Source organism: Doryrhamphus excisus, chromosome 4 (genome assembly GCF_030265055.1).
Source record: "Doryrhamphus excisus isolate RoL2022-K1 chromosome 4, RoL_Dexc_1.0, whole genome shotgun sequence".
NCBI classification, from domain to species: Eukaryota; Metazoa; Chordata; class Actinopteri; order Syngnathiformes; family Syngnathidae; genus Doryrhamphus; species Doryrhamphus excisus.
Genome location: NC_080469.1, coordinates 16,424,263 through 16,445,328, shown reverse-complemented (window position 1 = coordinate 16,445,328; position 21,066 = coordinate 16,424,263). Strand labels below are relative to the sequence as shown.

The window sequence follows — 21,066 nt, the reverse complement described above, 5'->3', positions numbered from 1 at the left end:
TGCTATAGTTTCTATTGTCCACAAGAGGGAGACATAATTCAGCAAGCATATGTTAAATGATGTAGTTTAGTTTTGTAAAAAGCATTTTTTGTGGTAAGTAATTTGTATAATTGATGGTTAGTATCAAATATGGATTATTACATACGGCACACAGAAATACATTCCCTTGCCAAATCTTCCAATGGATTTAAAATAGAATTTTAACGAGAGTGACCAATAATAATATTAGTGGCTTGAACTATTTGAATGTTTTGTGTGTTTATTACAAGCTGCTGCAAGTTTATGAACTTGCAAAAAACATAAATGACAATGTTAACTTCGGATATTAAAGATCAATGATATTGATCAGGTGATATGTTTTACCTCCTATTGTGTATGTCCCCTTAATTGTTGAATGCAACGGTAGATTATGGTGGATGCAGAATATCAACGCATCAGAAATAATCACAATTTAAATGACGGTTTCTGTCATCTTTTGTCCACAGTATAATCATCATACTCTGTATTTGCATGATGGTAAGGTTTGTTTTGAACATGTTTAACACGTGACACTTGCAAAACATATGCATATATAGATAATGATACATAAATATAAATGGATTGATAATATTTGATTGCAGTATAGTATATGCATACTGATGCGCATGGGTATGCTGCGCGCTAGCCGGCTCACGTGGATGCCACAGCACAGCCACCGTGCACTTCCTGAAAATAGTTCCATTATGTAGAGCTTTTGTGTTAAAATAATATACTGTCATTATATTTGTTTTGCTTATTTACAAACCTGTCTATAATGATTTGTTTGTATGGTTGTGTGTTCTCGTTAACGACCGCAAGGCTTCTATGTGTCGTTACGCATGTCAAATATCCCTCCGCTGTTTTTTTGTCCCCTTTCAGACTGTTTTGGTCTTGTAGATGTTAGCAACGGAAAAAGCCCTAGACAGCACTGAACCACGTTTTGTGATTAGAAATTAATTTTGTTTAGATTACACAACACGTTGGCAAGAGGTTCAACGCACGTATTTATTTTAAGAGAGTCATTTGTACGTGTTGTCTTTTTTAAGTAGAGTTTTTTTCAGTTTTAATACGAATTGTACTGGTTGCTAATTGGGCTAGCAAGCCAGCTAGCTTGTTAGCATAGCATTTTCCCTCGAGAGGCACGTTGACATTAGCCTGCTAGCCTCGGACTTGCTAACGGCAGCGGCCAACTGTCACACAACCACACACACACCACAATCGTCCTCGTCCAAGAGAGAATTGCGGTGTCGAGCTGGTCATTTTAACACGCCGTCTTTTATGGGATCGACATGTCAATGAAGGCCGGTGGAAATCGCAGCAAGCCCGGCGGTGGTAACGCCGCTGGCGCTGGAGGAAGCGGCGGGGGACGACAGAATCTGGGCAGGTTTGTGCAATTAAAATATAAATTAATTAACGTCGTGACCCACCCCGGTAGGCTTCCGGAGTATGGACACAGTGGGCACTCACGGTGGTGCTTTTGAGAGATGACATGCCCATTTTGTACTCCAAACCTGTGAAGGCGGTTTTGCCAACGTTAAATGGGCCTTGCGACGCCTTGGTCCCCCATGCTAGCGCGGCCTGACTGTTTGTCCCTGAAATGTTGCAACCTATAGCCGCCTCATGCACATTCATATCACAATATCGCTTTTATTTGTGTGTTAATGCCACGTTTTGGCCGAATACTCCTTTAAGCTTGTACAGAGGGCAGCCGTTGACGTAGAGTCCGGCGAGCTAGCGTTAATTAGCCGTTTGACAGCTCGTAATTGAATGGCCTCTAATCATTGCATTTGTCACCTGAACGCATCACTTGCATGTTCTTGAATTGTGTTTCAGTAGCATCCACACAATGCAACGAGACACGGGTTTCGTGTAAATAATCGAACGAGGTGGTAGGGCGGGCGTGTGTGTGTGTGTGTGTGTCTATGCGTGGAGAAAGGGGGTTTGGATAGGAAAAGGGAGTTAAATTAACTGTCAACCTTGACATTGCCGCTCATGTGAAATAATGCCCTTGAAGTATGACTTTTAAGCACATGTTCCGGAGGATCAAGTTGATCGCAGGCTATCAGTGAAATAGCTGCTGTAACTTGGACGTGTGCAAGGCTGCTTCTTATCATTCACTGGTCACCGGCACAGTACGCCCTATTTTCTCATTGCGTAGCTTTCCACTGAGGCCGTCATTTTTTTCTTACATTAAACACGCATCCGTCGAAATGAGCACATTTATGCAAGCTACGTTTCAGTGGGGACTTTTACGACTAGAATATAGTGGAGATTGACGTCATCTTTCAGTGCAAAGCGATTAATTGTAGGAAATAGGCATTGATTATAATGAAGGCGAATGTGGGCTGAATGTGCTGAACAAAAAGGTGCATTCGAGGACATGCTGGAATGAATAAGGTGCATTCTGGGACGTGTCAGAAAAAGAAGGTGCATTTTAGGACATGCCAGACAAAATATGGTGCATTCTATTACCTGCTATACTAATATTGTGTGCTGTAGGACATGCTTGCAGGAAAAAGGTGCGTTTTAGGGCATGTAGACAAAATATGTTGCATTGTATTCCAGAATAATAAGGTGTATTATAGCTTGTGAATTTTCTGGACAAGGCGTTTTATGCATGCTGAAATGAATAAGGTGCATTCCAGGACATGTTAAACAAAATAAGATGCCTTTAAGGACTGCTAGAGGAATCTGATCCGTTCCAGAACATGTTGTATTGGAGTACATACTGGACAAAATAACTTTCTTGCAGTTGCAGTAGGAGAACCAAGTGCATTCCAGGAGACCCTTGAATAACACGTTACATTTTTCAAAATAGTACTTAAGGGATTTGGTGCATTTTAGGGGAAATTCGAGAAGCCATGATCCATTCTAGGCACCTGCTGGAATGAATAAGGTGCATTTTAGGACATACCTGAAGAACATGGTCTATTTGAGGACATATTGTATGAATAAGGTGAAGTAAGTACTAAAAGAATACGGTCATGCATTTAAGGACATGATACCTGAATTAGGTGAATTTTAGGACATACTCGAAAAAAATAAGATGCATAAGAGACAAAGAATAGCTTGGTGTACACACGTTAAGGATTTAAGAGTAAGGACATACAAGAGGACATGGTTAATTTTACTAGAAAAACATGCATTCAAGGACGTACTTCCTGAATAAGGTGTTGGGACATGCTGAAAGAACAATGTGTATGGTTTGAATAATAAACCACTCTAATCTTTGGCATTTTCAAAACAGTTTTGTCTTACTACCAACAAGTCTTCCTGGATTCTGTTTCATTTGAGTACAACATGCTGTGTTTTTGTGTGTGTGGTCCCTGCTGCTAAGGATAATCTCGGTTAGTGATCTATAATGAAAGTGGCCTGAGATTTCTGTCATTCCTATTAATGGAAACACTTTGATCACTTGTAAAATACAAGAGAGCATGTGTCGTCAGTGGTATTTTCTTCTTTTACAGGGGAAGACACAGTGCTAAGGGTCCTGCTGCGGTAAGTAACCTGTTTGAGTAAAAGAACACAACACACTTTTAAATCTGTGTTGCAAGGCGTTGACCCTGGAGAGAAATGAGAGAAAGGCCATTCAATGCCATTGTGTTTTTTTTTTCCATATTCAGGTTATTTTCAATGGAGTTTATGCAAACATGAGGATGGTCCACGTCTTGACATCAGTTGTGGTATGTTTAGTCTTGCTGATCTTTGTCATGATGCTTTCAAATACACTTCTAGTTAGAATACTGTGCCACAATAGTAAAAGCAGCATTGCAAGATGGCCTTATGCTTGCTTTAAACAACGTAGTAAAAATGTCCACAACAATAAAACATAGCTTGTGGGATTCGCTCCAACGGCTTCTTGCTTCAACAAAAACATTGATTAGTCATCACTGTGTGTCACAGCAGATTACTTCTAAACTCGTCTTCAGCGCATTCACATTTCCACTGACATCTCACATTAACGAATGGTGGATGATTACAGGGCACCAGGTGTGAACTGAAGGTGAAAAACGGAGCGATCTACGAAGGAGTGTTCAAGACTTACGGTCCAGAGGTAAGATGGCAATCATGAAATGAAATTCTCTGGTGGGAAGGCGGACCACTGAAGTGGGACCGACAAAGTCCACCCTTTTAGTCTGTCCTTTTATGGATGAGAGATACAAGGTCCTTCATCTTCCCTTTTATACTCAGTCAGTCCCTGTGAGCAGTGTTTATGTTTCACCCAATTAAATCTAAACTCAAACAAGTTTCAAATTGGGCTGGACTTTGGGCAACAATTTAAAAGTTAGCGATCAATTAATCCGTTCTTTACTTTTTAAAGTACTGTTTTACAGAGGAGGTTAGAATAGCTACTGGGGCTTTTTGTGGCCATTTTGCACTCAACAGAATAATGCTGCCCAGAGGAGCTGCATGGATGTAGCTCAACTTCTTGCTAGTTGGCAAAGCCAGATCTTCTGTTAGGGCTTTGATTCGGCAATTTAACAGATTGTCTGTGTGAAATGGGAGCATTTTTTTCACAAAATTTGCATGAAACATTGTAGACTGAAATAAGGAAGGAAGAAGACTGCAAATGTGGGTGTGGGTAGAGGAATTTCTTTTTTATCATTTTGACTCATGGGATTTTTACCCCTCCCGCAAAATTCAACCTTCTGGCATTTTAGTTTGGACTTTTGTGTTTTTCCCCACTTGGATTTATTTTCCATCACAACTTTTTTTTTTCCCTTAGTGTGACCTGGTGTTGGACGCAGCCCACAGGAGGAGCCCAGAGCCGAGTGTGGGCCCCAGGAAGGAGGACATAGTAGAAAGCATCGTCTTTAAGGCATCGGATGTCGTTGTGGTGTCCTTCAAAGATGTCGACCTTAACTTTGCCAGAAAAGGTATGTCATTTTTTTCTTTTTATTCTTGTGCATAAATCTTGATAAAACCCATGCCGGAGTCACAGTGAGAAAAGGTGACTTTGTCACTATGAATTCACACAGGCTCACAAATAAACACACGGCTGTGTGAATCAGCGCATACACACGACATATTGATTTTTCTCTGCCTGTATTAACTACCAAGCAGGGACTTTGTCGTGTGTCTGCTTTGAGAGGCCACTTACTGAAGACTAATGTAATGTATTGATTGGTCCTAAGGATGCCCTGGTGCAGCAAGGGCACTCAATAAAGACCGACTGACTATGGCAAATTCACCCTGACCCATCCAAGCCTCCTTTTGAGAACTATTGACTGTGTGCCAGGGTTTTGTTGTGTGGAAATGAACAAGTGTAATGGTGTTGAGTGGGGAGGGGAACAAATGATAGTGCAGTGCTTATTATTAGTGATGACCACAAAATTCAAACATGAAACACAAAGCCACACTGTTTATAATATGATTTTGGGTAGTAAGTCAGTTGTTCACCACTCTAAGGCCTTGTCTATAAAAATGTGCGTCGTAATCTGACTAAAAGTCTGCGTACGCCAGAAACTCAGAATGTGCGTGTGGACAGACATATTCAGAACTATAAAATGTGGCATAGACACACATTCACACAATTTGTGGTTTATAGATTCCACCTTGAGGAGAAGTGTGCGTACACAACTCCGCCCTTAAGTCACGCCCTTTCCACGCCTCCACTTCACCATAGAATGTCAACGCAAAGTGACTCGTGAATGTGGCGTCCATATTTAAAGGAGCCTCCATCCAGACACAAAAGTGGCATGATAAATAAAGTATGAAAATACTGAGTAACAGCAAGTCCGCTGTCACGGGTGTGAATGGAGCAAAACTAATTGCTTTAATCCACTTAATGATGACATTAAAGCCCTCAAAATATTAGGTAGATACTCACGTGAAAAAGAAAGAGGATGGCACTGACACTATCCACACAAATAAAGGCATGTGCAACAAGAAATCGTTTTATTTTTTTGATAAATTGTCCAAAGAAAAGCGAGAAATGGCGCACTGAAGACATCATAGTCTTGCAAATCTAAACCCTATAGAATTATTTAATTGACAACTTAATGTTTGTTATAATTTACATTAATCTAACACATAATGTTATAATGATGAGAATTCTGAAATATTCAAGCGCTGCGTCATGATTTTCATGTGTCTTTTCATCCGGATACGATACACTCGTGCGTAATGGTATTTACAATAAATGACTACTGATATCTGTCAGTTTCATGTAAAATAACACTTTCCAGGAATGTTTTGAAGTCAACAATAGAATGTTGTCACACAGCGATGGATAAATCGTTATTAGCATCCATTGCATGTTTGTTTCTAACATATGACTTCAAATCACCACTTAAAATGTGCGGCGCATTTCTGCCATGTCTCCAAAAGGTGCGTCTGCTAGTTACAAAAGAACCAGTGCACACATGCTTACGTCAGGTTGTATTTTTCTAGATCACATACTTGCCGTGGAAAACGGCGGATGCAACTTTTCGTCCCCGTTTTGTCCATACGCAAGGTTTATAGATAAGGCCTCTGGTCATTCTGTCAGTCCATCTTCTGACTCTTGTCATCTGTCTGTCTCTGCTCTCCCATGGTCTAGTTTCCTCTGACACAGGTAATAAATTATGTCTGTTGTATACTCCCACCTTTGTCCTGTAACCCATTTCTACTCGAAAATCAAACCTGTTGCAATTGCTAGTGCTGCTACTGCTTTTCATGCCCTGTATGGTGATGCTGTCTGGGGGTTTTTACAAAATTAAAAATCAAAACAGTGGAACAACTAAGGTCCATGGACTTTTCGGATCAAAAATAATGGGACTAGGAATAAATTGTTCCTGGGTCATGAAACTGTATAGAAAAATTATAGAAACATTTTTACATTCTTAACTGTCATACAACTGTTAGTAAAATGTTAAAATAATAAAACGCGGTTTAAGACATAAGAAATAGTGTCTTGTGGTGACGCCGGATCTACTGTGCTAAGTCCCCTTCATGTTTCATATGGCATATATTATCCTGCTCTTAACGTCCCTTTTTGAAGCTGCCCCCGTTTAAAATGATATTGTGTATTATTATTAAGACATTGACCAAGTGGCATTTGAGTTTATGGGTCATGGGGCTGTTCTAGCAACACAGCCATTGCTTGTTCAGAGAGTAAATGGTGTATTCCGATGTATGCTCGACTAGGGTTGGGCATTGAGTCTCGAGCATCGATGGGAACCGGGACTCACATTGCGATTCTCCCGGGATCATTAAAATGTTTTTATTTTGATTCCTTGTTTCTATGCCCACTTCTCCGACTGGAAAAAATAGCCGCAAACACCAATGAAGAAGATAAAAAGTTAGCCTTATATACTGTATAAAAAACTCATAGGACAGTTGATTAAGTTAATATTATTAAACAATTCATGGTAATGTTCAGACATTTAATCCAAAAAGAACTCTGGTTAGAGCCCTCATTTAAACTATGTAAACTTTAATGACCCTGCCTTTCAAAAATCGGAATCGAGAATCTTTAAGAACCAGATTCAAAACAAGGAAGCGTAACTGGAATTGTTGAAATCCAAGCCATGCCCAGCCCTATCCTATTTGGGTCTAATTGCAAAATGTATGATCTCTGAGGCGGTTGACATTAGAGGTTCCACTGAGTTGATATATTTTTCCCACCAGATCTTGTGTAATGTTGCTTTCAGTGGAAAATAAGCCAGCTTCCACTTCATTTATTGATATCTTTTTAACAAACATGCGATGTAAAAGTTCAATATGCTTCAAGTCTAGATTTAGGGCATTATTATTAATCGTGTAACTGGTTGAAAATTTGTGTAATTTTCCCTGGGCCCAGGCTTTCTTTGCATTGCTTTGTTCAAGAAAGTGTACCACCCAGATCAACACACTGTAAGTGGACATACAGTGAAGTCTATAGTCGAGGACAGGCCCACACGGTACAGTAAATATCTCCTTTCCATTGAAAGCAACAGCTTGTAAGCAACACAAACGATTCACGCAAGAAATGAGAAAATGCTTTCAGATGATTGGATGAAAATCCAGGTATTTTTGATGTGCCGATTGACTGCATTCTAAACGCATGCTTGCTTTGCCTCACCACCCCCTCACCTTATACGTGCAACCCCAAGTTCTATGACAGATAGCAGTCATAAAGCCTCTCCGCCATCTCTGCTAACTTGACTCCTGGCAATGTTATCACAGACTGGTGCATTTGTAGTTCTTCTAACTTTTTGTTATGGCTGATGTGCTTTATGTTGTCCATTGATATTTTCATAGTTTGTAAGTAGGATTAAAATATGAGAACAAGACTTTGCTCATCAACATGTTTGTCAGTAAGTGATATTTCATACTGTTCTTCGACTTTCACCAGCACGGGAATCAGCTATTTATTTAAAAGGAATTATATTTTGGTGTGTGGTTAATGCGTGTGTTGAAAAACCACTAAAAGATCTTGTGGCAGAAATCCTGAAGGCATGTACGCTTTGGTGCTTAAGCAGTAAGAATGCAGCTTCTCTGCTTTCTGTTGGTATGTGTCTGTGTGTCTGCAGAGCATAAAGGTGTATCCTTGCGTGTCTCAGATAACTTCACAGACTCCGCGGTGAGCGGCAGGATCAATGGCGAGCACAAAGAGAAAGATCTGGAGCCCTGGGATGGTGGAGAGACCCACAACTCTGACAGCCTCGAGTCTCTGGATACTGATGTGGTGCGAAAACATGACACAAAGCCACAACAACCACTGGCATTTGGGCTTTTGAATACATAGACAAGAAAAAAAGCAACTTCCTGTCTTTTTTTTTTGTTTTCAGTCAAACGGGTGGGACCCCAATGACATGTTCAAGTACAACGAAGAGAAGTACGGTGTCTTATCTACCTATGACAGCAGCCTGTCCACATATACGTAAGCAACAGTGTGCTGTTCCTTTTGTGGATTCATTTTGTCAGCAACAAGTATGCAATGTTCATTAAGAAATGAATTGCAAATGTTTTCAGTATTTCATCATCATCTGTTTCCTCACACCTTACTTACAGGGTCCCACTAGAGCGGGACAACTCTGAGGAGTTCCTGAAGAGAGAAGCTCGAGCTGCCCAGCTGGCTGAGGAGATAGAAGCCAGCTCCACGTACAAGGCCCGCGTGGCCCTGGAGAACGACGAGCGCTCCGAGGAGGAGAAGTTTACCGCGGTGGTACGAGGGGAAAGAGAGATGCACACACTGAGCAGGTGAGACGGCTCTACTAAGGCAGTGCTCTTGGTGGAGTCATGTATTGATCAATGTCTGCTTCCAGGGAGAACAAGTACATTCACCCAGGGCAGAGAAACAGGGAGGCCATGTCATGGGGGCCCGGACGGCAAAATTCGCCACGCCTGACTCCGAACTCAGCCGGACCTTCAACTCCGCGTGCAGGACTGCATGACTATAACCAGAGCACAGGGGCTGACCAGAGGGTGGTGAATGGAGGTATGAGTGGTGCATCACACATGCCTGTTATACTTTAGTCTCAACTTTTATACCGGAGGAAAGCTCATCACAGACATCCATCTGAACTTTTCTCAATTGATATTCAATTGTGTGCATTTTGTCAATTTATTTTACTGTTTTTCTCCATCACTGTTATATTTACCGTAATACAATACAAAATAGGCCATCCAAACGTTTTCCGTGACCCTGATTGACTTCCAAGTTGTTGTAATTTAAAAACAACATTATGTAACATAATGTAAAGTAATGCTATATAGTTTGCTCCAGGCTCAAACTGGCGTGTTCATAGAACCTCTATGAACTGTGCAGGCAATGGTTTCAAGGTGCCGTCTGCTTTGGTTAGGTACTACATAGGGGGGCTGGTCTTCCTGCTTGGCTTTTGCAAGCCACGCCCCACGTAACAAACACTAACATGTATTAGTTATGTTGGTTGTCAGCTGATAATAGCGATTTGACAAAGTTTAGCTACAAATGTTCGCCATTATTGAATGTATAGCCTATCATAACCACACAATGACTACAAATTATCGGCCGCTTCTGATTGCTATTGGGTTTGTGCACCCAGTACGTGTATGCCAGCGGCGAGCGAAAACCATGAACGCGAGTCATCTTATTTAGCCCGCACTGTGACTGTTGTGGTGTCTTTGAAGGCAAGCCCTCATTGCTCATAGTACCGCGGTTACAGTGTGATACAAATGTTCTGCTGTATTTTAAGAGGCTTGTGGAGTATGTGTGTGTATATATGTATGTATATATTTATATATACTGTATATATAATCATGCCAGATTGTTAGCCTTCGGATAATCGAGTACTATGAAAATGGGCATATTTCAGACAATATTGCAAATGGTGATGATTAATCATGATTAATTTGAAAAGGGATTTCTCTGATTAAGCATTAAGCATCCTTTGACAGACTGAGTTTTAATTGTATTGAACTGAATTGCATTTTAGTTGCATGCATTTGTAATTAGTGTTCCTCTTTGACTGTCTTTGTTTGCGAAATAATTTTAAAAGCCTTGCCGTCGTGTCTCATGTTAATCAGTTGCACACACCTGTCCTTGCTGTACGCCTCTTTTTTTTTCGTTTTGAATTGGTCATCGTCTGCTGTGTCATTCTTGATTATTTGTCCTTCCCTTTTTTAGGTTCATCCCATTGGCCCTCACCCTGTCCATCTCCTTCCTCCCGCCCCCTCCCTCGTTACCAGCCCGGCCCTTCCTCCCTGCCTCCTCGGGCGGCCACGCCCACCAGGCCACCCTCCAGACCCCCCTCTCGACCTTCCAGGCCTCTCTCTCATTCATCCCATCCCTCCCATCCCTCTTCCTCGTCTCCCTTTCCCCACCACGGGCCGTCATCGCCGGCCTCCACTCTGCCCAAACGCATGTCTTCAGAAGGTACCCACATCAGTGTGGCGTAGACCTGGGCAAAGGCATGAGTTGAAGGTGGATGGATTGATCTTAACCACAGAGTGACCATGCTCCCGGCTTTAACACGTCCTAAACGTAAAACACACAGCTACTTTCAAAACTACATTTGCCCAGGTCTAGTGTGGAGCAATAGTCTTAGGTGAAGTTGCTGATGCAGACTGACTTGATAATAAGGAAGGTATCTTACAATCAACGTTTCTAGCATAATGATAACTCTTTTTCAGCACTTAATAAAAGCTTTATTTTAAACTTGATATCTCCTCTAAAAGATAGAGGTTTTGTGTTAATGTGAGTAAAAATGCATTGATGTATCTTTCCCTATACCTGGGATTTGATGCAGCAAATGAGGTTGAATTTCTGGCAAAATATGTAAATAAATTGATATTTCCTAAAGTTGCAAATAAAAGATTGTGTCCATGACCACTTGAGCATGTTCCATGTCATTCATGGAATAGAGATTTGCTAGTGTGACTGGTTTGACACCCCTCACCCCCTCTATTTTGGGAGCAAAATGTTCACTGGGTGGTCAAGTTCTATTTACCTGCACAAACTCTGATAGTTGGTGAATCTATCCAGCACCACCTTGCCTTGTCCCCCTCCTATCTCTCTCGTTCTCTTCACTCTTCACCTGGCTGCGGTTTGAAACGTTTGGTGTGTTTGGTTTGATCACTTCTCTGGTACTAACGGGCATGCCCAGCACGCACTCTAAACACTCCCGGTGTGACCTTAACTTGACGCAAGTCAACGGCACCCTCAAATATCTTTTTCTTTTGTCTTCCTTCTTCTAGGTCCACCAAGGATGTCTCCAAAATCCCAGAGGATGCCCCGTGCCCACAGAGTGCCGACCAGCCGGACCACAGGAATGCCACCGGTAGTGGATCTGATTTCCCACAATTCCCCCGGAGATCTCCCAGTGACGCCGTCCAACAGAGGGAACTCATCAGGAGGAACCTGGTCTTCTGTAGTTAGTGGAGGTAGGCGGAACCCATCTTATGAGGCGTACCTTACATGTCAAGGTGCTGGGATTATAACATTTTTCTTCTTCAGCTCACAGACCGCGCTCCCCTCGTCAGAACAGCATGGGCGGAGCCTCCCCTTCCTCCACATCCCCTCAGACAGGAACAGCTCCCATGGACACTTTTGCCACGCCGACGTCCGCTTCTTCCCCGACTGCCGGAAGCCCCAGCCCCAATATGGTCGCCTCTGATGGTAAGGCTTTTAAAGTTTAGCCACGAGCTCTCACCCTGCTTCATCTTGCTGTAAGGGTTAATGGTGTCATCTATGTGCAGTAAAAGAGTGTCGCGTCCAGGAGACGAGGCAGACGTCCCCTAAAGCCAACAAAGACAACATGAAGGACAGTTCATCCAGTGTCAACAGACCCGTGTGCAAAGGTAGTTCAAAGTCCTGACCATCATTAAAGCACCAGACACCACTTTTGGTCAAAACCCTAAATGAGTTTTCCTTCCCTCACAGGTCCCCCCTCCTTGGCCCCTGACCACAGAAAACAAATAGACAATTTAAAGAAATTTAGTGAAGATTTTAGGGTGAGTATCTTTGTTTTAAGTTTGCACACTTCCGTACTTACTGTGTCACCAGACGAGATACACGAGGTGTCGTCTGCAAGAACGAGACGAGATTTTAACATTACTGTTAAGAAGTACAATGAAAAAAATTATGACAATATTTTGCAATCCACTAACTTCGTTTCTGTTACGTTGCCTTGCATTGCTCCTCACAAGGCGACACTCTTTAGCACGCCGTGTATGCAACCAGCCCCGCCTCCACCCACTGAGACAAAGAGACTGTGACAAATGAGCTCACTCTGTTCATGCTGTTGTTCTATGGAACAAACGCACAGAATGAACTCCCTTATTGAAGGCAGGAGACGAGGAAATCAGACGTGCATGCACATGGCAAAATATTGAGGCTGTTGCACTAAAAACGCCCAAAATAGTGAGTGTACCATGATGGACACTGGCCATCTTTGGTAGTCGTCATCTTGGCTATGCAGTGAAAGGGGCGGGACTAACTTGAGTGGTTGCAATTCACAATTAAAAAATGAGAGAATAAGAGAAAGCCTTTAAATATTGCACTTCATTTCCAGGAAGTGTGCAGTGACATGGCGCTGCTATGTTAAAATTTGCACATGAGTACATAGTACACAGTATACTTATGGAAGCGTACTGACTGAAGTATTTGTGAACACGACCTAACTCCCAGCATGTCCTTCGTTCTTCAGTTGCAATCTAGTTCCAACCCAGACCCTGCCTTCGACCACATGATCACCAAACCTTCAAGAGATCCCACAGACAAGCCTACCGATGCCCCCTTGGACAAAGCCTCTGCAGTGGGCCCTGAAGACCACGGTGTCTCGGCCCCGTCTGCCGGCGGCATCAGCACGAGTAAGCCCGGCAGCCCCGCCGCCCTGTCCCCGTCTCCTTCCGGGCCGGACCAGAAGAGGGCGGGCCTGGATGTGACGTCGCAGGGGGTTCAGACAACAGCCACGTCCACTTTTGGCGGGCCCAAGCATGAAGAGAAGGAGGACAAGAAGGAGGCGGTGCAAGAGTGAGTATAGCTGTATGAGTCGGTCGATGAAGTGACATCATGCTAATAATAACATCCTGTTGTTTTCTTCTAGTCAAGTGAGAAAGTCCACCTTAAACCCCAACGCTAACGAGTTCAAGCCAAGGTTTAACACACAGGTGAGGGTGCAGCCAACCATTGTAATGACTGTTAGGGTAAGACTGTTGCTAGGGGCAACAACCACGGTAAATACTTCTGTGGCGTTTAACAGCAGAAGCCACGGGTTGAGGAAATGTAAGTAACGTGCATCTTGCTCCCAGCAGCCTAAACCGGCCAATACCCCGACACCGCCCCGGCCCCAGGGCCAACCCAGCCCCTCCATTGTGGTCCAGCAGCCCCCCACCGTCTACGGTCAGACGGTGTGCTTCCCCCAAATGTATCCACTCACACCAGTTAGTCCCGGCGTGCAGGTGAGACACCCGCCTCTTCCCCAGCGGACCCGTGTGACAACTCTGGATTGTCATGTTTGTGTTGCTTTAAGAACAACTTGGTGATCCAACATCAGACACTTGTAAAGACACACATTTTCCCTTTTCTTCCCCCCATCCCTCCTCCTCTTTCTCTTTCTATCGCTCTCTCTCTCGCTCCATTAGAAAAGCATAATATGGAAGGTTTGTGAATTTTTTTTAAATTTCAATTTTTTTTATATCCTTTTATTTACATTTTTGTTAAAGCCCAATCAGCTCTTCAGATGTTTGCTTGCTTGTCAATTTTTAACGCATTCAGATGTTGGTTTGCCAACTTCTTATTGCAATTCCTCCTCCTCTTCTTAACTTTTGTTTTCAAGCTGCTAGGCGTTCATTTCTTGCTGCAGTCAATAGAAGTGCATGGGGTTTATTATTGACAGGATGGTTTGTTTTAAGAGTTGAAATGTACAATGCATGAGTGGAGGTAAGAGACGGAGCCCACAGTCGTGACATGCTTGTGTCCTTTGTAGTCAGTGTAGACGTCCACCAGACTTTAGTGGTGTAAGAAACGTCACCTCACTCAGTCTAATAATTCCTCCTATGGTTTTATTCCTCCCATTGCAGTCTCCAGCCATGTACCAGGTGCAGATGCCTCATATGCCTGTCAACCAGTCCAAACCATACAGACCAGGTAAAGGTGAGAACTATGTCCTTTCTCTTCTCACAGCACACCATAAAAAAAAAAAACCAACATCAAACTCATTTTTAAAAAAAGTTGCATGTAGTTTAAATGTTCATCATCTTTTATCTTTTCCTCATGGTCAGTGCCCAACATGAGCCAGCAGAGGTCAGACCAGCATCACCCGCCGGGCACGCCCACCATCATGCACCCTGCCACGGCAGCGGGGCCGCCAATCATCACACAGAGCCCCGCCTACTCTGCCCAGTACTTCACCTGCAGCCCGCAGCAGTTCCCCAGTCAGCCGCTGGTCCAGCAGATGCCACATTACCAGTCACAGGTCATTTGAAGGCTTGGTGTTGGACACTGTCAATCATTAGTATTTTAAAAAAAATGTTTTTTAATGTGATTTTAATTCAAGGGCATTGTATCGCATTGGAAGTCGTATTGCTCCGTAATATACTGAATTATACAGTCATGAATTGGGTATTATTGTTCCGTTGGGGCTTTGTAATGGAATGGCTTCGTACTGTATGGCTTTGTAATTGGGCTGAATACCATTATATGTTGTCTCACACACACACACACACACACACACACAATGAGATGAAATTATGTGTTGTGTTTCTTCTAGGCGCAGCATGTATTCAGTCCTGTAATGCAAGGCAGCGCCCGCATGATGGCGCCGCACACACACGGCCAGCCCAGCCTGGTGTCCTCCTCAACCACACAGTACCCAGAGCAGACACACACCATGTATGGTAAGTCCCGCCCCCTACCTCTCCTTAGCTGTCCCGTCTTGATGAGGCGCCGTCTCATGCGTCCTCTCTTTGCCTCCGCCAGTGTCTCCTGGTCCCATGCCCCAGCAGTATCCCCACCCCAGTGCCACCTTGCACCCCCACCCCCAGCACCCTCAGCCCTCTGCCACACCCACAGGCCAAGGTCAGCAAGGGGGGCCCCCTCAGCATGGAGGACCCCCCAGCCACCCGGCCGCCAGCCCGGTCCAGCACCCACAGCACCCTCAGGCGGCAGCAGGTGCGTACATTTGGCTTCAAAGGTGGCGTTGGCACAGGGGGTGTGTCTTTTAGCTTCCGTGTAAACATATCTTCTGTGCCACAGCAGCAGCCGCCGCCCAGGCCCTCCACCTGGCCAACCAGCCTCAGCAGCAGATGTACTCGGCTTTGGCTCCCACACCCCCCTCCATGACCCCGGGCCCCAACCCCCAGTCCCCACAGGCGTCCTTCCCCTCTGCCCAGCAAACGGTCTACATCCACCCCCAGCAGGTGCAGCACGGCTACAACCCCAACCACATGGCTCACGTGCAGCAGGTACGCCCCCTACTGACCCTTTTTTAACCAACCTAGCATCTTTGCTATTTATTTTTTTTCATGGAATAATACAATTTAATTTTTTGCAGAACTTTTTTAGATTTGAATTATGATACCACAACTTGTTTCTCCTAAAACGAAAACTTAAAACGTCATTTCTGGAATATTTTCCCTAACATATTGGCATATTTTTTACAAGCGGTGACACATTTCCAGCCACTCAGTCTTTTCTTGTAGCTGCCAAATGTTTCATCGTCCTTACGACGTTTCCGTTTCATCCTTCTGTTCATCTCTCGCCTCCTCTGTGTTGTCACTGCCAGGCTCACATGCAGTCTGGTATGGTGCCATCTCACCACCCGGGACCCACCCACCCCCCAATGATGCTGATGGCCACCCAGGGCCCGCCGGGAGGTCCCCAGGCCCCCATGGCTCAGACGGCCCTCAACCACATCCCCGTTTCTTCCACCACACATTTCTCCTACCTGGCACATCCACAAGGTAGCACGCTTCTTCTTTTCTCTTTGCGTATGCGTCCTCATTTCATTGACTTTTTCATTCAACTTGCAGTGCAGCCTCATCACCAGCAGCAGCTGTAGATAGAGGGCGCTGGTGAGCTGAATTCCTCAAGTGGAACCTTCCATTCATGAAGAGACAAGGAGCCCTCCTCCTCCCTCAACCCCCGCCCTCCTTCTCCACCTCTCTTAGCTCATCATCCTCATGTTTCACATCAGCTTACCTCCCTCCTACCCCCCCCCCACCCCCCCTACAAGGCAATAAGAGAATGTTAACAGGTTGCTGATGCAGTGATGTGTTTTTGCCACAAGAGGCCGATCACAAAGTGAGATAACTAATCTTTAATCCGAAAAAGAACAAGAATTCAACTGGAACTTTGTCTGCACCTGGTAAATAGACAGTATTAATCTTACTGTGTTATGGCTGCTGCTGCTACAAGACAAGTTTCTAACCAAACTAAAAAAAAAAAAAAGTCAAGAGGACATGAGGAGCGTTATTTATGGAAAAAATAAATATGACGGTGATCGGAACCCACTTCTCACCTGACCCTAATGTAACTTTTAAGTTAAAACTTTTACTTTGTAGATAATATAAATAATTTTAAAAAATGAGCCAAAAAAATTACAAAATAAAAAAAGTTTTAAAAACTGAACCAGCTGCTGTTATTTATTTTTTAAACAAACGAAAAAAAAAAACATCAAATAAATGACTGAGGCTTTAGTCTGGTTAGGTTTATTTTACAAAAAGAAGTCAAATATACAGTTGATATATAATTTAGAGGGCTGAATGAAAGGGATTGCAAAGACAATGTTTTTAGAAGCTCTGTGGTGGTCGTCGGGTGGAGCTTTACAGTGCTGAGGTAAAAACACAAACAGTATTGAGAACACGTTAGTCATCATTAGGACATTTTTCAAATAAAGGCGAAAATGACTGAAGGGGGTCAAAAAATGTAGCTTAAGCAAAATGAACTATTAATGACAATGTAAAGCTTTGCATTTTACACAGGATATTGTGGCTATCTTGCAGGGATAGAAAACCTGTGGCACTGCTTGAGCATTTGATGCAAATCTAAAAACAAACCCTCAAAGGAACTGTTGTAAAAAAAACAAAAAAGCCACAAAAGAACATGTAACCCACAAAAGCTCATATTTAATTAGAAATATAGTATGGCCTTTTAGAAATGATTATTGCACGACACACTTTTCTGCACCCTGACATTTTTTTGGTTTATCGGTTCTTAGCTGCAACGAGGCAACTCCTGATTGGTCGACATGTTACAGTTGCTGGAATACATCAGCTGGTGTGTCACTTTTATCGGAATAGTTGTCGCAGAATAAAAATGAGACTACGTTTGAGACTAATGCGATGGTAAAAAGTAAATCGGATGTTAGTGTTTAAAGCACAGACTTACCCCTTCTTGCTGGCAACATAAAGCTTCTTTATATTTTATTGATTAAGAAAAAGGCACATTTTTCCATTAAAGGTTGCTCACTAGCTTTGGTTGAAGTTATTTCGTTTTTGCAGCACAGCAAAGCGTCTCTATTGAACATAGTGTAGGAATGGCCCTCATTTTGTTGCTATTAGTTAATGAAACAATTAATGCTAGCAGTGAAATATTAGCGTTTGGCTTGGTGTCTATTATATATTAACTTTTCAAAAGTGTGTTTTTGTGAGGGCTTCCTTTGCAAGCTTACTGCCTGAAACAAAGTCACGAAGCCAAAGTTCTTTTTTTTTTAACTATACGAGCTTTTGGTACTTGAACGCAGCATGAGGTACACACAGGGCGGAAACTTTTTAAAAACTTATGAATCTTAAAGAATTTAGGGTCACCAATGAATCACACTGATTGATATGGATGGGCATTCCACTTCATGTTTAATTCGATATTAACGATCAAGAATCCTGTAAACAGTCCATGACTGTCACATGGACTACCAATAGCCAATCGGAAAGCAAGTTGACTGAAGAAGGCGGAAGTAGAGCAAACAGTTAAACGGCGAGAAAATAAGTTATGCTAACAAGACATTTTTCACTTTTATATTTATGGCCATTGGAAGACTTAAAGAAAAGGAAATATAAGAGATTGACTAAACACCGCCGTACTTCAGTACGCCCCCTTTTTGTGTTTATTATGCCCATCCCTACTTGGTACATTGTTTTCCAAAGTGCACTGAAGGCACATCCAAAATAAAATATGTGGAAAAAAAAGAATAAGAGTGTCTGTACGCTCTAAAAAAAGAGTGCTTAGTTGTTTACATGAGACTTGTGCCAAGAATAAATGCATTATTAGTTCTTAAAAGAGCGACCCAGAAAGCTAGCATAAAATAAAATAAAAAAGCGGTCCACCTCGGTGTGGATCATAAATAAGTGCTGCACTCACCTGTGACTCGTGCTAAGCTAGCATTTCATTGTATTACTGGTGGTGGACACTCCTGCTCTTTCGCTACCCCCTGCTGGTTGGGAGGTGCTAGCTTGTAGCGCTATTATAAAATCTATAAAAATAGTTTTGCTTGCCCAAACTGTCCCCCTCCCCTCCAGAAAAAAAGAAAAAAAAAGAAATAATGGGACATACATTCACTGTGGACGCTTGTGCCAGCCCCTCGGCATCATACATAGCGCCTCATGCAATAACGCCTCGGCTCCACAAGAGGTCAGAGCAACATGTACTGGTTGTCTATGGCTCGCTTGCGGCCGCGCTCCGGCTCCAGCTCATAGTCCGAGTCCCGCTGGGGGATGACGGGAGGGTGCGGATTGCTGTGGCGAAGCAGCGGCCGCCTACCCATCGACTCGCTGCGATGTAGGGGGGCGGTGGCCAGCGGGGGCAGGGGCGGGTTGCCGGCGCGAAGAGACGGCTGGGGGCCGGAACTGGGAGCGCTGGTGCCACAGGTGGAGGAAGTAGAAGAACATGGCGAATGGCTGTGAGACAGGCTGCAGTGAGCCAAGCTGGGCTCGGAGTTCCAGCGGTGACCTGACAGACGGACAACAGAATATAAATTATTATTATTATCAGCACTATTAGAATATATGCTAAGGGTGGGGTCCTTACATTGTGATGGGGGACTGGAGCCTGCCACCACAAAGCTGGACAGCGTGACGGCGCCGGCGGCTCCGCAATCGAGCGGGATGGGGGAGAGCTGGAAGTGGCTGAGCATCTCAATAACGGAGGGGAAGCGCAGGTGCTGCACCCTGCAATGGCCGCCGTCCGTCAGGGACAGGCGCAGGTGCTGCATACACAAAGAGGAAGTCAAGAATCGCTCAATCATCTGAAAAGACGCTCTTCCGAGGCTCAGAGTGCACCTTGGCTTTTCCTTGGTAGTTAAAGGTGAGGACGTAGTCGCCTCGTCGTGTCTCGCTCTGACGCACCAGGAAGACGCCGTGTGCCTCGGCGCCCGAGCTCTGAACCAGGTGGGCCGCCTTGACCCGGGAGATGGGTCCGTGGAACCACGGGTAGGAGAACAGGAAGTGATCCGTCTTATGGATGACTGGCTCCGGCAGAGTGAAGGTGACCGGGCCTGAGGAGATAAGGATTTTTGGTAATGGTTTTATTTCATTTGAACATGCATCAGATTACAATTGAATGCATCCCATAATCAGTTCACAGTTCCACATGTCCAAAAGAAGTAGGAAGAAGCAAAGCTTATTAAATCCTACCCCTCCATCTGGTACTTTTACAATCAGTAACTGTTACATTTGTTCACTTCCTGCTTTCCTAATATAGTTACGTTTTTTTTTTACTTGATTAATTTTGCTTTTTTTTTAGTTGTATTTATTAAAAAAAAAATTTCACGTACTGAAGTACGAGGTGATATGACCATCCAATGACATAATGGGTACCATAGTAACTGTCCATATAGTGATATATATAGCACATCATGACTGGTTCAAGACTCTTCATCCTTGTATTTAGCAAACATCAACTGCTTGTATTGTTTCTTGAATTGGCTCATCGTTGTGCATTGTTTGAGTTCCTTACTCAATCCATTCCATAGTTTGATCCCACATACAGAAATGCTATGGCTTTTTAACGTAGTCCTAGCATATAAGTGTTTCAAATTTAGTTTAGATCATATTTCTCCTCTCTTGTAGAGAAATATTGGATGACATTTTATTTTTAGTCTTATGCATTATTTTAGCTGCTTGAAGATTAACTATATCAGCAAGTTTAAGTATTTGTGATTTTAGAAATAAGGAGTCAGTATGTTCTCTGTAGGTGGCATTATGAATTATCCTTACTGACCTTTTTTGCAGTACATTTAGCGAGTGAAGATTGCTTTTATAGTTATTAGCCCATATTTCCACACAATAAGTAAGATATGGTAGAACCAGAGAGCAATAAAGAGTGTGGAGTGATTTCTGATTGAGAACAGGTTTTGCTTTGTTCAATACTGAGATATTTCTGGCCACCCTATGTTGTATATTTGTAATATGAGGTTTCCAGCTCATATTTCATCTATTGTGATCCCCAGAAATTTATTTTTGTTCACCTTTTCAATGTCTACACCGTCTATTTGTATTTGTATTTGCTGGTGTGTGTCTGTTTCTGCTGTTACCAAACAGCATGATTTTAGTTTTACTTAAGTTCAAGGACAATCTATTACCATCAAAGCATCTTTTTAGTGTGAGCATTTCTTCTCTGACCTTTCTAATGATTTCGTCTGTACTCCCTCCAGAACAAAAAGCAGTGGT

The 21,066-nt window shown here is 43.2% G+C and overlaps 2 protein-coding genes across 14 annotated transcripts in view; one reads left to right on the top strand and one right to left on the bottom strand.

Moving 5' to 3' along the window:
- Window positions 1–720: 720 nt before the first annotated feature.
- On the top strand, window positions 721–19,145 carry atxn2 (ataxin 2). 12 transcript variants are annotated; one of them, XM_058072054.1, is made up of 26 exons: window positions 721–1,402; window positions 3,486–3,516; window positions 3,642–3,701; window positions 4,001–4,072; window positions 4,745–4,895; window positions 6,560–6,574; window positions 8,514–8,668; window positions 8,772–8,863; window positions 8,995–9,183; window positions 9,249–9,421; window positions 10,589–10,837; window positions 11,659–11,844; window positions 11,918–12,079; window positions 12,160–12,261; window positions 12,344–12,414; window positions 13,110–13,435; window positions 13,509–13,572; window positions 13,714–13,863; window positions 14,047–14,064; window positions 14,485–14,557; window positions 14,686–14,879; window positions 15,174–15,300; window positions 15,383–15,574; window positions 15,659–15,867; window positions 16,188–16,365; window positions 16,435–19,141. In XM_058072054.1, the coding sequence occupies exons 1-26, from the start codon at window positions 1,308–1,310 to the stop codon at window positions 16,461–16,463; spliced, it is 3,363 nt and encodes a 1,120-aa protein (XP_057928037.1). In that variant the 5' UTR covers window positions 721–1,307; the 3' UTR covers window positions 16,464–19,141. The 12 variants fall into 12 exon arrangements, with proteins under 12 accessions (XP_057928037.1, XP_057928047.1, XP_057928040.1 ...); XM_058072060.1 differs by having other exon boundaries at window positions 722–1,402; window positions 8,544–8,668; window positions 16,435–19,139; XM_058072056.1 differs by having other exon boundaries at window positions 722–1,402; window positions 15,662–15,867; window positions 16,435–19,138.
- sh2b3 (SH2B adaptor protein 3) overlaps window positions 18,103–21,066 on the bottom strand; it is a 44,489-nt gene continuing 41,525 nt past the window's right edge. Inside the window, exons 6-8 of one of the 2 annotated variants that reach the window (XM_058072068.1) lie at window positions 19,678–19,892; window positions 19,427–19,604; window positions 18,103–19,348 (exon numbers count right to left, since the gene is read on the bottom strand). In XM_058072068.1, the coding sequence (XP_057928051.1) occupies window positions 19,032–19,348; window positions 19,427–19,604; window positions 19,678–19,892 (710 nt within the window). In that variant the 3' untranslated portion in view covers window positions 18,103–19,031. Of the gene's footprint in view, window positions 19,605–19,677; window positions 19,893–21,066 lie in introns of both variants that reach the window. The other variant, XM_058072067.1, reaches the window with a different exon arrangement.

Excerpts from the sequence above, each read along its gene's own strand:
- atxn2 (XM_058072054.1), top strand. The coding sequence starts at position 1,308 with ATGTCAATGAAGGCCGGTGGAAATCGCAGCAAGCCCGGCGGTGGTAAC. Across the intron at positions 10,838-11,658 it reads CAAACGCATGTCTTCAGAAG|GTCCACCAAGGATGTCTCCA; the intron begins GTACCCACATCA and ends TCCTTCTTCTAG. Across the intron at positions 15,301-15,382 it reads GCAGACACACACCATGTATG|TGTCTCCTGGTCCCATGCCC; the intron begins GTAAGTCCCGCC and ends TGCCTCCGCCAG.